This window comes from Carassius carassius, chromosome 32 (genome assembly GCF_963082965.1).
Source record: "Carassius carassius chromosome 32, fCarCar2.1, whole genome shotgun sequence".
Lineage (NCBI taxonomy): Eukaryota > Metazoa > Chordata > Actinopteri > Cypriniformes > Cyprinidae > Carassius > Carassius carassius.
Window position 1 is genome coordinate 25753417 of NC_081786.1, and position 26629 is coordinate 25780045.

Genomic DNA, 26629 nt, shown 5'->3' on the forward strand with positions numbered 1-26629 from the left:
TAATAATAATCTAGTGAGATTTTTGAATGCACATGGAGATCTGATCTCACCATCATTGAATGTGTCTGTAATTACATGAAAAATGAAACCGAGACAAACTAAATCCAGAAGAACTGTGGCAAAGTCTTCTAGACATTTTAAGAAACCTGCCTCCAAAGCTATAGTACTGTGAGAAGTTTTAGGCACTTGTGTAAATATGCTGTAAAGTAAGGATGCTTTTAAAAATATCGTCATAAATGGACTATCAATTAACTTATTAATATCAAATCAATATTTGGTATGATCAATCTTTGCATTTAAAACAGCTTTTGTTTTTCAGGTAGCTTTGCAGTAAGGTTTCTTCAAGCGTCTTGGAGATTCGACCACAGTTCTTCTGGATTTAGTTTGTCTCAGTTTCAACATTTTCTTCATGTAATCACAGACAGATTCGATAATGGTGAGATCAGATCTCTGTGTGGAGCACCGGCTGTTGTCAGACTGCTTGTGCATTCAAAAATCTCACTAGATTATTATTAAAATTAATGGCAAAACAAATGTTTGGAAATGTATACTGTTATTTTCTACTGACACACTACAGCAAAAGATAAAAATAACTGGACGAATACCAGTCTTTGCGGTGAAAATACTAAGACTTTTGCACAGTAGTTTGTATAAATTAGGTATAATTAAATTAAGTATATTTAAATAAGTGTAATTAAAATATGCATTCATGTGTGTTAAGGGTTAGATTGTCATTGGATGAAACTGCTGCGGTGTGATAAGTGGTGAACGCATCAAACTATACAGTAGATGGGACACGATTGCTCCCTCGTGACCTTTTATGAACTGTATTTATGACAAAGAATTGCACAGATACAGATATGCGAACAGTTTGTCGATAAACACACACCTTGTGTCCTCAGTTTCTGTTCGAGTCCGCTCGCGCTGCTCCGCCTTGGTCTGCGGATTGAAGAGCGCGCTGAGAGACGGGGAGGAGATGGGTCTGCTGCCTTTCTTATATGAAATGTAAGCGGACTGACTCTGAGGCGATCGCAATTTGTGGACAGTTTATGGAGCTAAATGCTATAGCCCCGCTAAAAAAGCCTAGCGACACCCATGCTTCGTGTGTACATTTCGGAGAACCGGGACAAAGATTTGAATCGATCGCTCAGGCATTTAAGAGGCACCAAAATATGCGTTCTGATTTGGTTCGGTGCATACTGGTTCCATAGGTACCGGGTTTCGGTACCCAACCCTAGTGGTCTGCGAAATTCAATGCTCAGTTAGTCCTATGCAAGTATTTATAACAATGATCACTGATTTGTGATAATTTTACACATACTGCTTGACTGCTACGGAAATGTAGTCATTTTAAGACAGACATAAATATTTCCTTAGAACAGCAAAAGCAAAATAGTAGCTAAAGATAATCAACAATAATAATTGAAAAACAACAGAATAATTTGAAATAACCAAGGATACTGATAAATTTATCTATAGTGACTTTTATTTATGACAGCCTCCAAGCAAAAGGGAACCAACCAGATGTGTAAACAATTGACAGATGTCATTAAGATAAAGAAAAAAACAAATATTCTAAGAACATAAAAGAGTGCCAAGGAGTGGCTTAAGGGGAAAGGTTCATTATTATTTAAAAATGCATTGGTGGGATGTTAACATATTTTAATAGTTAAAGACTACTAGGCCAATTTAATGTTTTAATCAATAACATTAATATCAAGAAGAGGACGTCCTAGATCACCAAAGTTCCCAACAACAGCCATTAGATTTGGACTGGTCATTTTCATTGGTGGCCGATCATTTTCCTCCTCTACAACCGTGGTGCGCCATAATCGTCTGGCATCCTCTCAATGTTATACCTGAAAAAATAAAATAAAAAAGTACAGTTATATTAATTTACACAGGTGACAAGTAAATATTCTTCTGTTGCAATAATCGATCGACAATTTCAATCAATCGGTCAGACTGGAAGCAGTGCAAGGCAGTTAGAAATTTTGTTTGACTTGAGATGGTGACAATGTCGTGTCACTGTAACTTATGCCATCAAAGTATTATAAGAGCGATTTGAGACAGCTGGCTGGCCCAATCTGCGCAGCTTCTCCAGAGAGACCATGTGTTTCATGTAATTCTGACACCTTTTTTTTCCCCGATATCGCTCACAAATCTGTTTTTTTTTTATAGAACTAATTTAATGCACCACTAATACAAAAATAAAAAAATAAAATGCAATTTTAATGTTATTTTAATAGTATTTGCCTATGTTAAACTTTACATGCAGGTGATTTATTAAGCAGTACTTAAAATTTGAACAAAAAGTGTTTTTGCAAGTTAAATATAGTTTTGAAATGTCTGTGTATTTAACAAATATTGCATTGATCCACTCAATATATGAAAAAGTATGCAAACACTGCCAGATATTCATTACAGGAAGCAGAAAGCATATGACTTTCATTGAAATTCTGGAGTTTGCACATAACCCAATCTTTCTCACTCACCACCTGATAAGGCAAACCCCCCAGACCCACTCCTCAGTAACGCTAAGGTAAGACTTAGCAAAGAGAGCTTGAGTACCTGTGATTGGAGATGTACATTATGGGGACTCCTGGGATCTTCCGAATCCTCCTTTTTAGGTCCCTGTCCACCGTAGCCACAATGTAACATTTGTGCTAATGAAACAGATGGGAATGCTTTAGTCATAAAGGGCATCAGTTCTGAGATTGGAATTGTTTCATGGTCATTTATTTTATTGATTTGTGAATTTACTTCATTTTTAATTCTAATATACTGTATATTTGAGAATATTTTATTTATTTGTTTGATTTCTTGCATTTGTGAACCCTCCACATTTGCTGTGCCTTAACCTTCATAATGCATTCAAAATCTGCATTTGACTTTTGGATTCCTGGGTCCATTTGGACCTGATGGAATAAAATCTTATTTAACAGTCATATTTCCTTCGGATGAGACATTAAACCGAGGTCCTGACTCTCTGTGGTCATTAAAAATCCCAGGATGTCTTTCGAAAAAAGAGTAGAGGTGTGACCTCGGCATCCTGGCTAAATTCGCCTATTGGCCTCTGACCATCATGGCCTCCTAACAATCCCCATGTCTACTGATCAGCTTCGTCACTCTGTCTCCTCTCCACCAGTAAGCTGGTGTATGGTGGGCGTTCTGGCGCACTATGGCTGTCGTCGCATCATCCAGGTGGATGCTGCACACTGGTGGTGGATGAGGAGATACCCCCAGACTATGTAAAGTGCTTTGAGTGCCTAGAAAAGCGCTATATAAATGTAATGAATTATTATTATTAACTACAGCCATATTGTATCTTATCAGTAACTTCTAATTAATAAGTGATTATGCAATTATTTCAAGGTTTTGAATTTGAGTGTTTTTACACCATACTTTTTTATTAAATGGAACCATGAAAATAAATGATCATGAATAGGTGTGCATTTTTATGTTTATCAACCAAATTCAGTCCCACCAGTATGTGATTTTTTTTATTTTATCTTTTTTAATATAAAATATTAAATGTTTTTTTATATTTTTTGAGACAAGTCACACTCGCATGAATGCATGAAGTGAACGAATGAATAAACATTGCAAAAACAAAGTAAACAAAAAAAATAAAAAATGCAAAAACAAAGTAAACAAAAAAAAAAAAAAATACAACAACAACAAAAAAACGTACAAAATGACCCACATTTCGACCACTGAAAATGTGTACAATTTAACATTCTCAGAGCAACACTATTATTCCGTTATATTTATGGAACCATAAAAGGCCTTCAAATGAAGATACCAGAAAAAAGATATAAGAACCAAAATCTACAAGGATATTACGATATCTTTAATACATTTTGGGGGGAAAAAATATAATCAAAGTCCTTTTACCCATTTTTTTAACCCACCGGCACAATTAGCATATAATGCAACATAGATTGCTATATGTAATTTGCTTCCAAATATTGGGGGAAAATTGTTACAAATAATGATGCTGCCATCTTAGTAAAGCTAAACAATTATAACCCCACAGATTACAAAGTTCTCATACCTGCGTTACTCTTTGCACCAAGCAGTCATCAGCATATGTTCCTTTGTGTGAGCAAGGTAATCGATCAAAGCGGGGATCTTTTGCAATCCTAAAAAATAAAGCTCCAATCAGCATAAAAACCAAGAATGTGTAGCCACTTTCAGACATAAAACCAGTGAAATGCCAATTTTAACTTTTCTGGTGAATGCACCACATTCACACACAAAACAGCTTTGCCTTTTATCTACACCGTTTTCCATTCCAGATGCTGACCACTTTTGATGAACTGACCAAAAATACACTTTAATACCCTGGAAACAGGGCTTCTCTCCAAGGATGTTCATTTTAACCAGTTAACTGTTAAACAACCATTAAGAAATTTGACCGATTAATACAATCAGTTAAACTGTTTAAAAAGTCATTTATTTTCAGTAATTTATAAAAATATTTAAAAAGGTTTGCTGGATTGTTAAAACAGGCTATGCTACATGTATACATTTATTGTTTTTTAGATTTTATTATTTAGAAATAGGCCTAATGCCGATGCGACCACTGTAAACATAGATGTTATTTTAGTTCCCCTCACTCAACAACAAATCCTTTCAATTAATAGTAGCCTATTTAAAAAAGAACAAGAATAAAAAATAGCTTATAAGAAGTTATAGCAACAATTGAGAAGCCAAAACAAATTCATTTAGGCTAAAATTAAACAAAAAACGTTGGGTCTCTCATTCGACAGTCAAATGTTTCCATATTCGCTATGTATTTGAGTGGCAAAATATTATTATTAGAGATGTTCCGATACCCTTTATCTCTTCCCGATACCGATTTCCGATACCTGGGCTCAGGGTATCTGCCGATACCAAGTACTGATCCGATACCTGGGTGTGTATCTGTATATACAACTGTATATACTACTAGCCCTGTGTAAATTGCTAGAATTATTTTATGGTGTGCTTCAGACTTTGGCCCAATCCCAATTCTACCCCTTAGCCCCCTTTCCCCTACCCCTCCGTTTCGCGCATTCACGTGGAGGGGTAGGGATGTCTTGATTCTCTTTTGGTTGTAGGGGAAGGGGGAAGGGGTAAGGGGAAGGGCCAGATAGCCCTTCAAACGAAGATTTTTCGGGACCACACTTAAAACGAAGGGGTATGAATTATCTCGGCAACATGGCTGCTAAAGCGAACAAAAAGACACATAAATGTAAGCTTTTTTGGCATAAATAAAGATTTTAACGAAAAGTAATCATTTGTTTTATGTTACATTCAATTGTGAGTTCATATTAATGGTCATGTTACTCAAAGAAATGTTTTCAAAAAATCTCTAATATTTGCTAACGTCATATTACAGACTGCATGATAGTGCCACAGCATAGGTCTGATCAGGGCGATAACTGCCGTAGCCCAATAATTAGAAATCGCTAAACCATTTTCTCAAATATTGCCTATCCGAGAGAGAGAGAGATGGAAGTTGCGTGTATTCGCGTCTGTGCATTTATCTTTTCGGAGTAAAAACAGCGATTGTATCCTCTCGCTGCTGGAAAATATAGTGTAGCGATTCAGTATTTAAACTGTATTTAATATAAGCTGTGGGGCAGCGTTGACAAGTTTATTTTCTCCTGGATGTGTGAGCTGCGCGATTTCCGATATGTGTGTGTGTTTGTGTCAGTAAGCAGCAGCTCATGTGTGTGACGTGTGACTTCATGGTAGTGGTGTCCCAATCCTTAGGGGAATATTTTCTCCCCTACCCCTTGACACTCTGTTTCAAGGGACAAGGGGTAGGCGGAGGGGTAGGGGAAGGGGTATAAAATAGAATTGGGATTGGGCCTTATCCCTTAATAAAACATGAACAAATACATGGTAAACTACTGTATTTATTACAGTATTTTTATTATCTGACATGAATTTGACAGTAATATTTATTTTATGCGAAAAAGAACTTCAAATGCAGCAAAAAATCTAACACCGCAAACTAAAAAAAGTATTTTAGTTTTACAATATAATTGTATAAAAAACTGCAACAAATAAGTCTAGAAATATAAAAAAATGATATATTAATCAGATAATCTCTTTACAACAAAACAAGTAAAAAACAAGCAACCGTCTAGGCATAATTATTATTATTAATAGAGACGTATTATTGTTACTACATAGAGACATAGCTAAATCTACTGTAAGCTACAACAGTAGCTTAATATATGGTCAATTTACTCATGTTAAACCGAACATTTATTTTGATGGGTTGCCATGAAGATCTTTGAGTGTCTGTGTTTATGATATGACAGTTTTTTCAAATGAAACGGTAAATTCTCATGAAGTGACAGTTTATGCGTTCGTGTCCTCATATAGTGACACACGGCAGAGACTACAAAACAGCGAGCTCCCGTGCATCTGTGCCCGTCACCCACAGAGATGTAGAATTTGCAGGAGTAATATTTAAATAGTATTTTGCAGTTTAATATTCACAGACACTAGTATATATTCGGCTACAGTCTGGAGCCCTGCACTTAGACTAACACGGAAGTGACTGAACGCAGCTGCGGGTACCGAATATACTCGGGAGTCGGTAACTTACTACTGGTACTACAGAGACGCTGGTATCATCACATTTTTAAATTATCAGCACCGACTTGGTAGTGAAGTGCCAGTACTTGTGGCATCCCTAGTCGCCATTTTACTGTCTGGTTGGTCCAGTCTGAAATACTGCTAAACAGCGGACATACTGCTAACCACTGATCTATAATATAGAAGCGGCTTCACTGTCTGTTGGCAGTTTAGAACGTGATGAGCGATCCAGTCATATATAGATCAGTGCTGCTAACGCGTTTTCATTTCTTCTTCGCTGCTCTAAACAGGGGTTGCTTGTGGCAACACAGCACAACTTCCTGTGTTTGCAATGCATTCTGAGCAGCGAAGAAGAACCATGCAGCGGTTCGGCAAAGCTAGCGGTCATAACTAGGTCTTTTTTAAGAAAATGGTATCAGATCGGTATATGGGTTCATGTACTCGCCGATGACAGAATTTGTTGTGGTATCGGTGATATTTCTGATACTAGTATCGGAATCGGAACAACTAATTATTATAGCCTACTTCACTTGTGTTCTAAGATCCACGTAAAACCAAATGTTTTGAATAACATTATGGCGGTACGGTGATAACACTTAACAGCACAGATTTTGTTACATATTTAAAGTGAGCACTATGTTTTTTTTCTTTCCATATGTTTTACTGACTGTATTTTATTATGATAATGAACAGGCAGCATTGTCAGAAGTAGCTTAACTTTGTGTGCATGCGGTGCCAGCACAATCACTTTTTTTTTCTTTCTTCCTAACTGTGGAAGCAATTTCTTTTAGTCAAAGATAATCATAATTGTAAATGGTTTGCCTTTATTTGTATACATACAAAATAAAAACAAATCTTTGTGCATAAAATAAGCCTAAAGAAAAATAGGATGCCACTTTCTGCCATCTGTTTCCTTTCGCGCAGCACAAAAATGAAAAGAAGCACTAATCCTAATAACCTGGGAAACAAATGTTAGTATTTTTAGTAGTATTTTTAATAGCTCACAGTCACTTAGCCTTTCTAATTTTATTAAATTCTAATTTAAAATAATCTTGTCAGTTAACAGTTAATAATCAGTTAACGAGCGTCAGTTGTTGGCTTTGAAAAATAACCCAAATTAACATCCCTACTTTTCTCTCTCACTCAGTTTACAGGATTTTGCATAAAACACTGCAAATAAAAGTGGGATGTCATTCATAAATCAAAACAGAAATGCTAAAAGATTGTGTCATCTAAATGATTAAATGCAAATTTGTTGAAACTAATGTTATCAAATTGGACAAAATGTTCAAATATCATTTATGGCAAATGAGATTGCTGTCCACAATGTTGTTAATCTTATGACCACTGCAGTGTCACAAACTACAACAAAGGTAGAGAGCTGAAGTTATTATACTACTTAAGGCCAGAAAATGCTGCAGCCGATTTACCAGCATTTCAAAAACTCTAGATAGCTCTAAATACTAAAATGCCTTTTAATTACAACATTGCTACAAGTCTAAGCATGGCATGCCTAGGGCAAACAAAGCTAGTAATTTTCCCTATGATCAGAGAAATTTCTGCAAGATATTTATCATGCATATGCATTTATTTGTGCAGTAAAATTATACATTTTATGTGTGCATATTTGTGTAATGTACATTGAGCTTACATACCATGCTAATGTACTTGTTCATTTTGTTCTGTGAAATAGTGAATCGCGTGTTTGTCTGATGCTGGTATGCTGTACTGTGTTAAATGATGGATTATGTTAGGATGACAACATTTTAGGGGATACATTTTTAGGTTCAACTGCCTCAGAATTTTTTTTTTTTTGCATAAATCTATTAAATCAACTTCAGTCCTAATCAAAACTACCAAATGTTAAAAAAAAAATGTGAAAAAAAAAAGTTCATAAATGTCGTCACTGATTTGGAAGAAAAAAAAAAAGACTTTTCAATATAAAAAGTGACTGTAGCTGGATACAAAATAAAATAACACATTTTACCTCTTCCCAACAGGAAAACCACAACAATCAAGAATGAATGATTATATGGTGTCATGGCTTTGAAATCAAAAAATGTCATTATAATGGAAGTCCATGGGGCAAAAACGGCCATGAACAGTAAATGAGGGAGAAATTTGTTTTAAATCTAATGCTGCACAAAAACTAACAAAGCATCAAATGCAATGTTGTTACTAATCTTTGACATGCCCAAGACGGATAAAAGATAAAAAAAAAAAATCCAGTCCACAATCACTTTTTGTATTGAAAACAAGTAATTTAGTTTGTTTTTTCCCCCAAATCAGTTACATTTATGTACATGGAAATTAGAGTTAAAATCTTGGATTGTTTTTTAAACATTTGGTAGTTTTGATCAGGACTGAGGTTGATTAATAGATTTATGCAAAAAAGCTTGATAACATTTTTACAGTAGTTTAATTTAGTGAATGTTTTTATCCACAAACATAACGAAAGGGTAGTGAAATTGTCCACAGTGTATTGTTGAGCTTCTGAAAATTTTCAAAGGATTTTCCCAAAATATGTGTCAAAAGATATCACCAAACACCATTCCATTTGCTGAAACACCTAGAGAAAGGTGTGGCCAAAATAAGACTCAACTTTACCCCCTAGTGGACGAAAACATCCCCAACACTGAATAAGGGTTAATGTAAGAATGTATGATGTATGTAGCTATACATTTAATATTTGCCAACTGTTTTATGAAAGAAATGTTATATTTAAAAAATAAATAAATTGTGTTACATAGGAAACATAGGTGTGATTCATGTAATTCATAACTGAATGTGATTAAGAGTAAATGTGTGCATATTTTAAAATAAATTATTTGTATATAGTTCAACTTGATTTTACAAATATTTTACAAACAAAACTTACAAACCCGATTCCAAAAAAGTTGGGACACTGTACAAATTTTGAGTAAAAAAGGAATGGACTAATTTACTAATCTCATAAACTTATATTTTATTCACAATAGAATATAGATGACATATCAAATGTTGAAAGTGAGACATTTTGAAATGTCATGCCAAATATTGGCTCATTTTGGATTTTACTGAAAGCCACACATTCTAAAAAAGGTGGGACAGGTAGCAATAAGAGGCCGGAAAAGTTAAATATACATAAGGAACAGCTGGAGGACCAATTTGCAACTTATTAGGTCAAGATGGGCAGAGGATCACCAATTCCCCCAATGCTGCGGCGAAAAATAGTGCAGCAATATCAGAAAGGAGTTACTCAGAGAAAAGTTGCAAAAAGTTTGAAGTTATCATCATCTACAGCCCTCTATCTTCGGCCCTTAGACGGCACTGCATCACATACAGGAATGCTACTGTAATGGAAATCACAACATGGGCTCAGGAATGTATCCAGAAAACATTGTCGGTGAACACAATCCACCGTGCCATTCACCGTTGCCAGCTAAAACTCTATAGGTCAAAAAAGAAGTCATATCTAAACATGATCCAGAAGTGCAGGCGTTTTCTCTGGGCCAAGGCTCATTTAAAATGGACTGTGGCAAAGTGGAAAACTGTTCTTTGGTCAGATGAATCAAAATTTGAAGTTCTTTTCAGAAAACTGGGATGCCATGTCATCCGGACTAAAGAGGACAAGGACAACCCAAGTTGTCTTTCAAGAAGCCTGCATCTCTGATGGTATGGGGTTGCATGAGTGTGGCATGGGCAGCTTACACATCTGGAAAGGCACCATCAATGCTGAAAGGTATATCCAAGTTCTAGAACAACATTTGCTCCTATCCAGATGTCGTCTCTTTCAGGGAAGACCTTGCATTTTCCAACAATGCCAGACCACAGACTGCATCAATTACAACATCATGGCTGCATAGAAGGATCTGAGTACTGAAATGGCCAGCCTGCAGTCCAGATATTTTACCCATAGAAAACATTTGGCGCATCATAAAGAGGAAGATGTGACAAAGAAGACCTAAGACAGTTGAGCAACTAGAAGCCTTTATTAGACAAGAATGGGACAACATTCCTATTCCTAAACTTGAGCAAATTGACTTGTCTACTCAGTTATAAAAAGAGAGAATGGCACACAGTGGTAAACATGGCCTTGTCCCAACTTTTTTGAGATGTGTTGATGCCATGACATTTAAAATCAACTTATTTTCCCCTTAAAATGATACATTTTCTCATTTTAAACATTTGATATGTCATCTGTGTTGTATTCTGAATAAAATATTGAAATTTGAAACTTCCACATCATTGCATTCTTTTTTTATTCACAATTTGTACAGTGTCCCAACTTTTTTGGAATCGGGTTTGTATTTTACAGCTTTTCATTATTCCCTTTTAATTTTTTCACGTTAAATAAAAAAAGGACATTTAAATAAAAATAATTATTATTCTTCCCTGGCCACAAATAATGGCTTGGTCCCCAATGTTCAAGACACGGTTACTGTTAAATGTGTTGTGTAAGTGTGCATTACCGCAAAGCCACTCGAAACTTCATCCCTAATTTTTCAAGTTCAGCCATCACACAGTCCGTTATGCAAGGAACACCTGAATGAAACAAAACATTTTTACTGTATTAGCTTGAAAACTACAAATGTAGACTTCCGGTCAAAAGTTAGGGAACAGATTTTTTTTTTTTTTTTTTTTTTTTTTTTTTTATAGGAGTTTCTCATGATCATCAAGAAAAAATTTAAAGGGGTCCTATTATGCTTTTTCACTTTTTCAACTTTAGTTAGTCTGTATCGTTGCGGTTTGAGCATAAAAAAAAAGATCTGCAACGTTACAAAACTCAAAGTCCACTTCAAAAGGACATTTTATTTAAAGGGGTCATATGATACAATTTTAATTTTTCCTTTCTCTTTGGAGTGTAAGAAGCTCTTGGTGCATAAAGAAGATCTGTAAAGTTGCAAAGACTGAAGTCTCAAATCCAAAGAGATATTCTTTATCAATGTTAAGACAACCCCCTTACCCCCCTAAAATGCCCTGTTTAAACACACCCCCACATATCTACATCCCCATGTGGAAATATTTATGTAATGCCACCCAAAAGTTCATGCAAAGAAATGAGGAGTGGTTTCAATAACCGCAGTTAGTGTTGAAGCAGTCATGTCAGGGAGATGCCGTGTGTATCTAGGCGAAAGCAAAAGCACTTTATTTGGCCTTTCCGAAAGCAGATGCAGTTAGGAATCTTCAGGATTACTTACAACAGAACAGCAAACATACTTTATGGACGACTGTTTTGTGAACCCAGGAGAGGAAGTAATTCTGATGTTGCTATGACAATCTGGCAGTTCTGAATCAGTTACAGTAAGTATGTTTTTTTATTAGTTTAACCTGACCCCCCATTATGGGACTCACAGCTGAAAGTGCTCTACCTAACTTAAAATTGCAACAGTTTCCTACTTCAGTGTGTTACAAACATAATTTAGGCGTCTTTGCAAAGAAGACCCTTTGGGCTTTATCAACCGGATTTGATAATGCTCAAATATATTAAAAGTTATAGACACTGAAGTGCCTTGATTTTTTTTTTTAACCACACTTAAATATTTTTTTCTTTGATATAAAAATACATGAAATCAGTCCTGGAGCAATCTAGAAAAATAATGGTTTGTAAGTTTCTATTTCAAATCTGAATAAGATATCATTAAAAACGAGACTCCTGTAAATATTTTTATGAGACTATGTCTAGACCCCCCACCCCCCAAATATATAAAAAAAAATTTAACAACTGTATTAAAGGCTTCTACAAACTATTTAGTCATTAAACATACCACTGCATAGTTTTTTTTTTTCAATTATAAAACACTAGACTGAAAATTAGACATCATAAGTGATTTATTTGAGCACTAGAAAAATACAAGAATAATTTGAGTAAGAATAGTAAGAAAAAAAAAGATTTAACTTTGTATGCCAATTACAGAAAATCCTGAGATTGCTAGAAATGCAAAATTTATAATGAATTACAATGAAAATAAGTGCTGATGTGCTACTTATACAGATGGTAATAACACAAATGCGCCATAAAGTAAATAATCCACTTCTCCATTCATATAGACGCGTTCACTTTGATAGCCGTGATCATAATAGCGAGCTGATTTGCCCTCAAACAGATGGTAATCATGCAGATACATTCACATTCAACATAAAACACACTCACATATATATATAAATAGTTGAAAAATAAAACAAAGAAAAAGGCGATCGTTATAAGTTCCACCTCCATCAGCTGACAGGTGTGTCAGAGCGCGTCACGCACGAGCCGTCACGAGAGCGCCAGAATTCAAATATAATTTCTTTCGCCTATCTTTCATTCACTTTTTTTTGGGTGGATCGTTTCATTCAGTTTGTGACACTGTAAGCTGCAAAACCTTGCCTTTGTTTACTGACGCAGTTTCTTAGTGTGAGTTATTCCATAATGGAAACAAACAGTTCTGTAGCTGAAGAACTTAAACGTAAACGAAGGAATTATGATCCATATTACAACGTTATTGCTTCGTTGGACCAAACATGCTCCATGAGATGTCATTCAGTAGACCCTTACCTTTCTAACTAAACTGGGATTCACAGCTGTGGATGCGTTTATGACTCGTTATTACGACGAATCTGGTATGTACTGCGTTTCCATTATTCATGTTTTGATGTGTACTGCTTACACAAATCTGGCAAATACAGTCTTTATATACATGGGCTGAAACGATTCTCGAGTAACTAGATTACAAAAAATGATCGAGGCAAATTCCTCTGCCTCGAAGCCTCTTTTAATTTATTTTAAATCTCACGTAAGGGTTTTTTCGCAATGGTTTTTTAATGTGACAACGCGTTTACGTCACCCACAAAGCAGAAGGAGACACAAGCGCTGCGTCCGAAATCGCATACTGCAAGGAGTCAGCAGTGTTATGATTTGAGGGCGCGGGCAAACGTAAAGAGAACGTCGTGGCGTGTGTCCATTGCAAGATAGAGCTGGCATACCACAACTAGGGCCCTATGATTTCCGCGATGCAGAAAACGTCACTTACATCAAACCATGATATGGACTAATATCTGTAAATATTAAGCCGGAACAGTCTATGGAACTGATGGCTACCCATTCTTTCATAATCACTTCTTGGAGTTTGTCAGAATTAGTGGGTTTTTGTTTGTCCACCCACCTCTTGAGGATTGACCAAAAGTTCTCAATGGGATTAAGATCTGGGGAGTTTCCAGGCCATGGACCCAAAATTTCAACATTCTGGTCCCCAAGCCACTTAGTTATCACTTTTGCCTTCACCAAACTGTTGTTGGATTGTTACAAGAAGTTACTGTTGGAGGGTGTTTTGGTACCATTCTTTATTCATGGCTGTGTTTTTGGGCAGAATTGAGCCCACTCCCTTGGATGAGAAGCAACCCCACACATGAATGGTGTCAGGATGCTTTACTGTTGGCATGACACAGGACTGATGGTAGTGCTCACCTTTTCTTCTCCAGACAAGCCTTTTTCCAGATGCCCCAAACAATCGGAAAGGGGCTTCATCTGAGAATATGACTTTGCCCCAGTCCTCAGCAGTCCATTCACTATGCTTTCTGCAGAAGATCAATCTGTCCCTGATGTTTTTTTTTGGAGAGAAGTGGCTTCTTTGCTGCCCTTCTTGATACCAGGCCATCTTCCAAAAGTCTTCGCCTCACTGTGAGTGCAGATGCGCTCACACCTGCCTGCTGCCATTCCTGGCTAAAATCTTGGTTCATCCCAGTTAATTTACCTTAAGTGATCTGCTCTGAATGATTTGTTTAGTGAGAATGTGCACTGATCGGGAAACTGTGCTATGTTTTGTGAACTACCAAGTGAATAAATAGAAATCTCTTTAATTTTCTGTTAAATAAAAACAAAAAACAGGAACCCTCCATTTCAGCCCTGTTAAAATTAAACACTATTAAATACAGCATAATTTTTGTTCAGTGTTGCTGCATTGGAATCACTACATTGATCTATATATCCAATATATTAAAGTGACATGCCATGTAGGCAAGTATTGTGTCTGATACTCAGAACTCTAAACACACACCCGGAGCAGTGGGCAACCATTTTTGCTGCAGTGCCCAGAGAGCATTTCGGGGTTCGGTGCCTTGCTCAACGGCAAGGGTCTCAATGTACAGCACTCTCTTCCACCCTCAATAACATGACTGAGGTATGTCTCTTAGGGTGGAAGAGAGTGCTGTACATTCACTCACCCCCACATACATGGCCTTTGGGTTACAAGTCCGACTCTCTTACCATTAGGCCACAACTGCCCCATTACACCCATCCTCTTTAACATCAGCATTGATGAAAGTAATTCTGAGAAAGTGGAGACTTACATTTAGCATAGAGGCAGTCCATCATTGACTGGACAACATCTAATTTGGCCTTAATAGAAAAGTTGATAAAGTTGGTATCAACAAGGATGTAATATGGAGGTCCAAGCTGCGTGTTGTACTGAAAGAACATACAAGATGGGTACTTTGTTCTGAAAGAAAAAAAGGATGAGGCATAAATTATTATATATAAAATTAATGCAAACATATGCATACAAAGACTAAAAAGTATTACTTAATGTATTACTAGTGGTGTCAAACGATTAATTGCATCCAAAATAAACGTTTTTGTTTTGTTTATATACATATACACACACACACACACACACTATATATTTTGGAAATATTTTCATGTTACATGTATACATTTAAAACAAATCAGGAAACAGATGATTCTTCTGCACAATCTGACTTTGCTGCAGCCTGGAATTGAACTGCTGGTTTCATCTGGTCAGAGGAGAACTGGCCCCCCAACTGAGCCTGGTTTCTCCCAAGGTTTTTTTCTTCTTTCGGTCACCAATGGAGTTTCAGTTCCTTGCCGCTGTCGCTTCTGGCTTGCTTAGTTGGGGACACTTCATCTACAGCGATATTATTGACTTGATTGCAAATAAATGCACAGACACTATTTAAACTGAACAGAGATGACATCACTGAATTCAATGATGAACTGCCTTTAATTATCATTTTGCATTATTGACACACGGTTTTCCTAATGAATGTTGTTCAGTTGCTTTGACGCAAGGTATTTTGTTTAAAGCGCTATATAAATAAAAGTGACTTGACTTCAAACATTTTTCTGAAAAATATACATGCATGTGTGTGTATTTATTAGTGCTGGGCAACGATTAAAAAATGTTTTAAATCGCGATTATCACATGATTTGTACTGCGATTAGTTTACCTTTAATTGCATTAGGGACAAAATTCAATAAACACAAATAATGTGCCTTTTTACAGCAGTATTCTTTTTATATAGTAGCAGTTAAAATATGTCTTGTAAATCTTAGATTAAACATTACTGTAATAAATTTAAATATAAATACCAAAGCTATTTGCCACTGGCATAAACATTTTATTATTAACGTTAAATATTTTAAATAGTTTAAAAATATAGAAAAACAAGTTATGCTCCGAGACCAGAGCCTCGATCATAACATTATAATGCCGAGTAGAGACCTGCACTATTGAGGGATCCGCGGGAACCAATTCAACTGGGTGCAGCGTGGGATAACACTTGATGAGCGAGCAGGGTTTTTCCTACATTGAACATTTTTTGGAGGCCGCCAAAATGATTTTTTGTCCCGCCAAAGCCTTATTTGATCTGTAATTGTTTTTTGTGAGTGAAGCAGGCTACTGACGGAGTGACGGAGAGAACGAGCACAGCGCCCCACCCCCGCACGGGCACTCTCCGTCTTCAGTTCTGGCTTTGCTCTCTCCCTCACATCAAAATCAGCTGATCCCAGGGTCGTCACTAGTGGGATGAAAGGTGGTGACGATTATAGGGGCACACGGCTGAGGGGTTGCCCCTGGCGATCTCTCAACCGTCTGAGGCCAGCCTAAAAAGACGTTCAGAACAGTTGACAGGCCACTGCTGCTTGTGGTCACAAAAGCTTACCATTGTCACTTGTTTTTAAGCTTTGCCACTTGTCGATTTAAACATTAAAAAGAGTTTAAAGCATTCAAACACAAGACGCAGAAAAGCTCAACTGAGAAACCGTTACTCCGTGCTGTGCTCGGTGCGCACGCGGAGAGAGAGCCGCGTCTCACAGAGAGTGACACTGAACTGAGCTCTCCTTTGTGAAGTTCTCCTTGAACTTCCTCCTGCACCTGAACGAACAACTACAAATCGCAGTTTAAACAAGCAGAAAATGATGTGAAAGAGCCCAATTCAGCACTGCGGTGTTCTGGTGTTCAGAGCTCATGCAGAGAGAGGCGTCTCAAAACGCTTGAACACAGAATTTGCCTTATTTTGCTCTTGTACCGTCAAATACAAATACCGTCAAATTCATACCGTCTTGGAAAGTATGTTCGAAAAAAACTGTTGGTTATGTCTTAAGTGAAAGTAAAAAGTTTAGAAAAAAATTGACGTCTATTATATTGGATGAATTCATTATCTCTTAAAGTGACCGCGTCTAATTTAGCTATATAGCTGCTTTAATGTTAATCCAAGAAAATAAAAGAAAGAAAATCACACACTGCTCTTGACTGAATTACTTTGTAGTTTTAACAAGAATTAATGCACAGTCAAACCAGCAATTATTCAGACACCAGATATATTTTTTTATATATTTTTTTACTAGTAGGTGCAGGAAACTATAATACATTTATGCAGGTGAGTATAGCAAAATAAAGTGAACTGCGACATATTATACCCAAAAATTCTTCATACAGTGGACCACTAGTGAAATTGATTAATAATAATAATAATAATAATAATAATAATATTGAAAATTATAATAATAATAATAATAATAAAATTGGGACCAAAAATTATTCAGCACCATATATATATAAAAAAAAGATCTATACAGTTATGAGGTGTGTGTCTGTGTGTGTGTGGGTGTGTGTGTGTGTTGACAAATCTTTGGCGATGTCCTAAAAGCCAGGATTCCCACACAACACGTCCGCTGAAGTCTGATTTGTGACCCAATGACTCCTTTGAGCCGATTCATTATAATGAATGGTTAAAGCAATTGGTCTGCAATTGAACGTCGCTTGATTGTGCCATCCCAAAGAAGCACAAAGTCACTTTTACGGACTTTTAAATTAAATGTTCCCTCCTGGTGGAATGACCTCCCCAACTCAATCCGAGCAGCTGAGTCCTTAGCCATCTTCAAGAATCGGTTTAAAACACATCTCTTCCATCTTTATTTGACCCTCTAACTTTAACACTCACTATTCTAATTCTATTCTTTAAAAAAATCTAACTTCCTTTCTAATCTTTTTGTATTCTATTTTCTTTCATTTATTATGCAATTGTATGTGTGTGTGTGTGTGTGTGTGAATGTGAAAAGATCTCTAACACTAGCTTGCTCTATTCTTTTTTTATTCTATCGGTTTTCTTTTTTTTATTGTATTATTTAAAATCCCATGCTACGTGTACTGTGTTAACCTAACTGAGACTTGTTATAGCACATATATCATTGCTCTTTTTGTTGTATTTGATTGCTTCCACTGTCCTCATCTGTAAGTCGCTTTGGATAAAAGCCTCTGCTAAATGAATAAATGTAATGTAAATGTAAGTACTGCATTAACACAACGCATTAACTTGCCCAGCCCTGGTATTTATATATACATAATATACACAGTACACAAATTTTTTTATAAACAAAAACTTAATTTGGATGCGATTAATCACGTTTAATTGTTTGACAGCACTACATATTACTATAATTATCACTACAGGAACGTTTAAAGGGGTCATATGACGTTGCTAAAAAGAACATTATTTCGTGTATTTGGTGTAATGCAATGTTTATGCGGTTCAAGTTTCAAAAAAAACATTTTCCATAAAATTCCATACATTGTTTCTCCTCTATGCCCCGCCTTTCTGAAACGCATCGATTTTTACAAAGCTCATCATTCAAAAAAGCGTGTGCTCTGATTGGCCAGCTATCCCATGCATTGTGATTGGTCGAATGCCTCAAGCATGTGACAGAAATGTTATGCCCCTTAAACTGGGATGCCGTCTCCCAGGGGGAAAAGACTCAGTCCAGCTTCTCTGCTTGTGCACATGCCATCATCGGTTCTCTTTAGCAGTTCAGTCAATGTACTGTTAGGAGTAATTGAATAACTCAAGATATTGGTTTACTTTGCGTCATTTATTAAACGAATAACTTAAGCAATGTGTGGATTAGTGTGTACTGGAGACGCAAACCATTTCAAACAATTCAGTTTCCACTTGGTTCACTAAGAAGATCCGGTTAAATAAAACAAATTGTTTGAGATCTGGACATTACTAGATGAGACGAAACCCATTACAATCAAGGCATTTGTTGCATCCAGTGGGGACATAGTTACTGTTTATAATTACTTATACAGTATTTTTACGCATTGCATTGAAACAGCCTTTGTGCTACAGATGCATTGTAGGCTACTGGTTCAGGAAACAGTCCTCATCCTCCATAAAATGCACAGCACCCATCTGAATATTTGAGTTGAACTGTTCTGGAACAGTGTTGTAAAAACAACTTAACCACTGATTTCTAGTTGTGTCCTCTTTTGGAAAGCCAAACAAAGTAATTTTGCTTTCACAACGAAACACAGCATCTCCTCCACAATATGGCGCCGGCTGTAACAGCTAGAATAAAAGTTACGCCTTATTTCTTTGCGTGAACATTTGGGCAGTGTTATGCAAATCTTCCCACATCGTGACAAAGACATGTGGGGGCATGTAAGAACGAGTCATTTTAGGAGGGTGTGGTTAACTCTTAACTTTTATAAAGAATATCTCTTCGGATTTGAGACTTTAGTCTTCTTTATGAACCAAGAGCTTGTAACACTCCAAAGAGAAAGGAAAATTTTAAATCACATCATATGACCCCTTTAAGAGAACAGAAGTTTGTGCACTGAAATGTAAAATTCCTTTTCTGTGATATGTGTGATGTTCGACTAGGCCTGACAGAAATTAAGTTTGATGTTTGATATTCTGATGTACAACCTTTTAAAGTGATAATTTATCTAAGAAGACCTTGTTATTAGGGCTGCAACTAACGATTATTTTGATAATCGATTAATCTGTCGATTATTTTTACGATTAATCGATTAATCGGTTTGTGTACTTATATTTTAGTTTTTTCCATTTTTCCCCAAGTAAATTATTAATAAATGGTCTTTATCCTTCAGCATAGATTTTTAAGAGATTTTAACCATTTTGCACTGTCATATCCTAATCAAAAATATACCTGGAGTTGTTTTATTGTGTTAGTAATCCTTTGTCGAACTCTTCTGCAATCAGAACACTGACCCATACTCTAGCAAATTTCACAAGGAGATTTAAAATAATGTTTTCACCATGGCAGTCCTTAGAGCTCCTAAAGTAGTTTAACATCCCGAACGAAGCTTATTAAGGAATCTTTCAGAACATATTTTCACGAAGAATAAGGATAAAACAGAATAAAATTGCAGTGCATTGTATTTTATTATTTAGTGGGAAACAGCTTTATAGCTTTTGCTGTGAAATTGTAAACAATCCTTCGAATAAAGTGCCAGTGGCATGAAACCTGAATGGAACTCACAATTTAAAGTAAAATCCATCAGAAGGTTGTCCAGAAAAAAAAATTGGACAGTCACACACAAAAAACCTGCTGTGTGAAAAAGAGCAGTGAATACTTAGAAAAAAAGTGCATTTCAAATATCTTTAAACATTTACCTCTCTCATTCAGTCATAATTAGGCTGCACGACTGAATTTTGAACTGGTAAACGACAAACTGATCACAGAACATGTTTGTAAAGCTTTAAATGTTAACTGTTAAAAAGCAATGTTATCAGCTTTTACGACTAAACATTTGCAAACAACATTGTACTGGAGAATCTGCACAAATAAAAGTCTTAGGGGCCGTTCACATATCGTGCCTAAAAACGCGTGGAAAACGCTAGGCGCGCCGCTTTCTCCTCCTTTCCAAAGCGCTCGTGCAGAAGCGCCCCTGAGGCGTCTGCCTCTGCTAAGCAACCATGACGTGCTCTCTCCTTGAAGACGCGGAAATTTCAGCAAAGGATAAATGGATTTGCAGCTCAAAAAATCGCTTGCAGTAGCTCTGCTACTAAATTTATTTCAAAATGGAAATCCATATACAACTATGATCAGCTGTTCCTTTCATCTTGACTGAGCTTTTAACGTTGTTACGGGAAAGGATGAAGCTGATTGGTTAGTTCTTGTCACATGACCCGCGATGCGCTTGCAGCATTCTGAAAAGTTGAGATGTTTTTAACTCGATGCGGTGCGGTGTTGGAAATAACGAACTTGAGCGCGCAAAAGACGCAATATGTGAACGTCCCCTTAAACAGTTCAGTAGTGCAGAGTTTACAGGTTACTCTTCTTTTTTGAAGGCTCAAAGTAAAGTACTCCCAGTCTCCCACATCCCGCTAAATGCTGCAGAGACGCTGTTCGGGAAGCACGTGACATAAAACGAGGCCAGCTATTGGCTATTCGCTACTTCTCCTGCTGTACTGGCTGAGTAAAACCTCCGGTGGCTCATTACTGCCACACTTTGGTCACCGCAGATTTGAAATATGCACGAAATGAGCCGCTTACGGCAAATAAAAGTTATTTAACAACGAATCGATGACTAAATTAGTTGACAACTATTTTAATAATCGATTTTTATCGATTAAATCGATTCGTTGTTTCAGCTCTACTTGTTATACAACTGGTACAGCTTGTACAACTGTACAGATTACTTGTTTATTTATTTTTTGCTACACGGAGCTGTTGTTAACTGAGAAGCTGGGCAAATCCACGTTCATTATCAGCTTGGATTTGCTTAGCTTGTCAGTTAACAATGGCTCCGTGTAGTAACAGCTGCTCTATGTGAAATCACGAACCTGATGGTATTTACCGCTCATTAGAACACCAGCTTTACTGACTAGATGGACATTAATCATCGGCTGATATATATCATACACCCTTGGAACCCTTCCAGCACTTGCTGGAAAAACAGCAAGTAAACTGCATTTTAATGTAAATAACATTTTAATAATCTATTACAACACTAGTGCTTTCTTTTTTCAGTTTACAAGATGAGGTCGGCGACACTCCGCAGTAGTAGATGCAGTAGTACATACAGTAGATGTGCCTGTATGTATGTTTCATACAGATCACATAATATGAGAGTGTGTCTTCTATTTGGATTGGTTCATTTAAAAGTTTCACTCTCTATTAGTGTTGGGCAATATGGTCATTTACGATATGGTCAGCCCGTGAGATCGACGATACACAATATTATCGTGCATGGGTGGAGCAAGAGAGAGACTCTTTGTTCTTGTCATAGCATAACTATTCGGTGTTTTAAACCACGCAGGTGCACGAGAGAGCCTGTGGAATCACCAATAATCAAAAATATATACTTTCAAAACATACTGATAAACTAACGTTAAATATAAAAATACTGTATTTAAAACAGCTAGTTCATATAAAGTTGGACTCAACTGTCATAATGCACATCCTGTGACAAATTTGCCGCATCTGCGCAAAGTTATCAGTCAAAATGTTCTGCAAATCAGTCATCAGTGAAAATCAATAGTAGATTTCATTTAAAGTCCAACAGTTTAACACTAATATTGGACATAAACAAACACGTTAAATATAAAGTATTCAAAACAGGTAAGTTCATATATTTGGAGTAAAGTTCAATTGAACTGATGCATCAGTCATACAGCGCTCCGGACCGCGCGCCTCATGACGAGCTCGTCACACCGCCACAGAAACAAGAATGAGATGCATTCTAACAAAACTGTGGCATTAAACTCAGTTAGTGAGGGCTTGTTTAAAATATTGCACATATATAGGAAGTTCAGATTGCTTGTTAAAGTGCAATGAAATGCCTTATATCTGCAGACGATGTACGTCTGTTTGTGGATGGAGACTCCTTCACCGGCTATAGGCTCTAATCCTCATTTGCGCACGCGTGTGTGTGTGAGAAATGTAGTGCTGAAGTGAAATAGCTGGGCAGTTTGATAGCCGAATTATAATAGGCCGTCCGATAAAAATACAAATAATAATAATAATAATTATTATTATTATTATTTAATACATTAAAGTGTTAGTTCACCCAAAAATGAAAATTATGTCATTAATAACTCACCCTCATGTCTTTCCAAACCAGTAAGACCTCCATTTATCTTCGGAACAGAGTTTAAAGGCCATCTTTCAATTTAATTGTATAACTTAATTTATACAGAATCTTATATGAAAATGTTAATTTAAGAAGACATAAGAATACATATGTTTTACAACACTCACGGGCAGAAATGAAGAAAAAAAAGTTTACCTATTCTAAGCTACGCTCCAAGAAACCGCCTTTTCGCAGAGAACGCGTCATATGACGTAACGACAGGCAAACATAGGCGCTGCCGTCCTGGTTCTCAGTGTGGATTTAGGTCATGGGTGCCCAACCCTGCTCCTGGTGATCGACTGTCCTGCAAAGTTTAGCTCCATTCCTAATCAAACACACCTGCCTTTAATTTTTTAGTGAGCCTGAAGACCTTAATTAGTTGCTTCAGGTGTGTTTAATTTGATTGGAGCTGAACTTTGCAGGACAGTCTATGGCCAGGAGTAGTGTTGAGCACCCCGTGTTTACGCAGTCTGAGAGGTGGTAACAGAAAAGAGAGTTTGTCATTATCGTTATTATAGTAGGTTTTTTTAACAATGATTGTATTTACATGAACAGCATATTCCCGTCCTAACCAGAACACTAACTGCTTTCATACACGTACTCCGCAGTACACGCGAGCTCATTTACATAATGTCCGTCGGAAATACTAAGGGGAGTAGTATAACAGCCGGCTAAGTTCGGAATTCTAGCTGGCAAGCTATGTTGTTCAGATATATGGCCCAAACCCAAACATGTGGACACCTAGGTCTGAAAGCAGTTACTGATAAAAAATCAGCTAGCAATTTCACGATAAACTATGTTGTGCAGAAATGCACAGCATTTCCATCCCTGTCCAGACTAGCTGACCATCACAGATGTAAGCTATAGCCTACACCCTACAGCATTAATTTAAAATCTGGGATCTAAATTAAACATTTTAAGACACATGTTGCTGGCATAGATGGTGACAATCTACATGGATGCTTGAAAAACAACAAAGTCGACAGCAATATTGCTAAATATGATTTATTACAGATACTGCAATGTGATAAACATGGAGACAACGTTAGCCACAATTAGCCTGTGGTCACTCCGATTACCGATTCTCCTCACACCACAACTCTATCTCTCTCCTCGGTCCACTTCCCCTTCCCCTTAACTCTGCCTGACCCCTCTCTCGCCTAGGCTGCTCATAATTATATGGCAATGGCCCATCGTAAGAGTTGACATTAACCCTAACCGCAACCTCTTCACTGTCTGCTCCATTAAGAAGAGATGAGATTTACCGGCCATTGCATCACTTCTGATCAGAGCGTTTTTGAGTAATTTTTCTCACAATTTCTTTAAAAAAAAAATGTTTTAATGCACATTTATGATTAATTTCTTCATGCAAATTGAGTTCCTACACTATTTATCTACACGTTCATTCACAGGGATCTTCAACTTGAAAGATGGGCTTTAAGATATTTTAGATTTAGTCCGAGAGCTCTCAGTCCCTCCATTGAAACTGTGTGTATGGTATACTGTCCATGTCCAGAAAGGTAAAAAAAAACATCATCAAAGTAGTCCATGTGACATCAGAGGGTCAGTTAGAATATTTTGAAGCATCGAAAATACATTTTGGTCTAAAAATAGCAAAAACTACGACTTTATTCAGCAATGTGTTCTCTTCCGTGTCTGTTGTGAGAGAGAGTTCAAAACAAAGCAGTTTGTCATATCCGGTTCTCGAACGAATCATTCGATGTAACTGGATCTTTTTGAACCAGTTCACCAAATCGAACTGAATCTTTTTAAACGGTTCACGTCTCCAAGCCTAATATCGTCTTGACTATCAAAAGAGACATCTGCTATCGTCGATATCTCCATCTGTCATGCAGTAGCCCAAGCACGACACAAACACATGAACAGCACACTTTTTTCTAAGATAAAATTATATTGAACTGCCACGTAAAGTTGCTACTACATACATATTTCAGATAATAAGCCATATTTGAGGTCAATGAATGTTAGAGCACTCCCTTTATAATCAATGATTTATAATCAAGTCAACTTCATCTACAGCGATATCGATATCGACTTGATTGCAAATAAATGCACAGACACTATTTAACTGAACAGAGATGACATAACTGAATCCAATGATGAACTGCCTTTATCATTTTTGCATTATTGACACTGTTTTCCTAATGAATGTTGTTCAGTTGCTTTGACGCAATGTATTTTGTTTAAAGCGCTATATAAATAAAGGTGACATTGACATTGACAATGAAAATAAGATCACTTCAGTTCATTGGCACTTGTTTCTGAAGTATATTTTCCAATTATTATAATTTTTTTCCATAGGGATTTTTTTTATTTTTTAAGTATTTAAAAAAAAATCTTTAAGGCATGAAGCAAGCCAAAGGTGAACCACAACATTACAAACTTTTATTTGAAGCAAAAAAGTATATGAAAATCTGCCAAAATGACATGTAAAGACTGTAGGTCTATATCTAATGGTTTTGGTAACGAAAAAAAAAAACAAAAAACTGTCATGAAGTATTGTGAACAATATAATCGAATTACAAACGAGAGATATACCATTATTCAGAGCTCATTTGGCGCTCTTTGTTCGCTGTGACTGAAACTTAAATTTTTGATGCTCTTCACATAGCACTCACATTAATACAGTAAAGATTAAAAGCTGCTGCTTATCAGCAGGTACTGGATCCATCCACTACTCTCTATTACAGGTTTTGCAGAAAAACTGGTATGGTTACATTTTTAAAATTGAAGTATTGACTTGGTACTGAATTATGGGTACTTTTGGCAAAACTACTGGAGAGTGGTATATAAAAATTATTCTAAAGTTAAATTTTATTTGATTTTAAATAATATTTGTATGGTACAGCTAAATACAATGTCATTTCAAATTAAGTTGAAACTATTTTGTTTTACATGTGGATATGGAATTTACCATGACACCATGATGTCAGTATTTTTGAAAAAAAAATTGCCAGCCAACGCCAACGATTTTGATGATTTTCAATGAATCTATTTACATAAGAGATTGCTCGTTTCTCCGTCCTGTTCACGTGTGTTTTTGTTCGGGAGGTTTTGTTCAGAATGAGAAAGATGTGTAATAGCACCCCCAAGTGTATAACCGTGAAAACACAATAGGCTGTAGTGTTGCACGGTGCACCGATACTTCAATAGTATCGCGATTCTCGGAAATTAAAAACGTCACGATACCTAAACTTATTAGTATCGATACTTCAAAGAATGACAGCGTTCCAGATTTGTAAGAGACGTATTTCATGTTGGTGTGTGCAACGCACGCTTCCAGTGCCTCCTTATGGACGTCTGTGTTTTTTTCTCCTCACACAAGCAACAAAAAAAACACTACAGCGAGATGGCTGCATTAGTGGCTTTACTAAACTGATTTTGCTTTACTAAAATGTGTGCATAATCGCATTAAATAGTTTAAATAAGTTGTTCAGATAAACAAAGCACGAGGTCAGACAGTTCATATATAATATTCACATTACTCGGGGATTAAACGTGGAGTTGTTCTGTATGCTAAATATGAAAACGAGCGTATCTCCACAGTAACTATAACTGCGCTTTGTATCTGCTGATTGCTGATCGAGATTTACATGCTTGGCTCACTGACCCTTCATAAACGAGATGTATCAGTTCATTCAACTCATTCACAAATGAGAAGATCTCTCGATCTCGTTCAGTGAAGGGCGGTTCACTACATTCAACAAATCACATGCTCCGTCACATCTTGAGTAACTCTTTGACGGGATGAAACAGTTCACAGAGCTGTTCACGAGCTGCGCATGCGCTGCTAATAGCGCCGAGCTCGCGCTTCTAAAAATAACTGCATAAAAGCAGGACCCGCGGGCCGAAAAAAACCGTGACCCCCGCAT

At 36.7% G+C, this 26629-nt stretch overlaps 1 protein-coding gene across 1 annotated transcript in view; it reads right to left on the reverse strand.

Moving 5' to 3' along the window:
• Positions 1 to 1468: 1468 nt before the first annotated feature.
• fcf1 (FCF1 rRNA-processing protein) overlaps positions 1469 to 26629 on the reverse strand; it is a 32066-nt gene continuing 6905 nt past the window's right edge. Inside the window, exons 4-8 of the mRNA XM_059521107.1 lie at positions 14908 to 15056; positions 11052 to 11124; positions 4058 to 4145; positions 2572 to 2666; positions 1469 to 1859 (exon numbers count right to left, since the gene is read on the reverse strand). Coding sequence (XP_059377090.1) covers positions 1811 to 1859; positions 2572 to 2666; positions 4058 to 4145; positions 11052 to 11124; positions 14908 to 15056 — 454 coding nt within the window. The 3' untranslated portion in view covers positions 1469 to 1810. The remainder of the gene's footprint in view (positions 1860 to 2571; positions 2667 to 4057; positions 4146 to 11051; positions 11125 to 14907; positions 15057 to 26629) is intronic.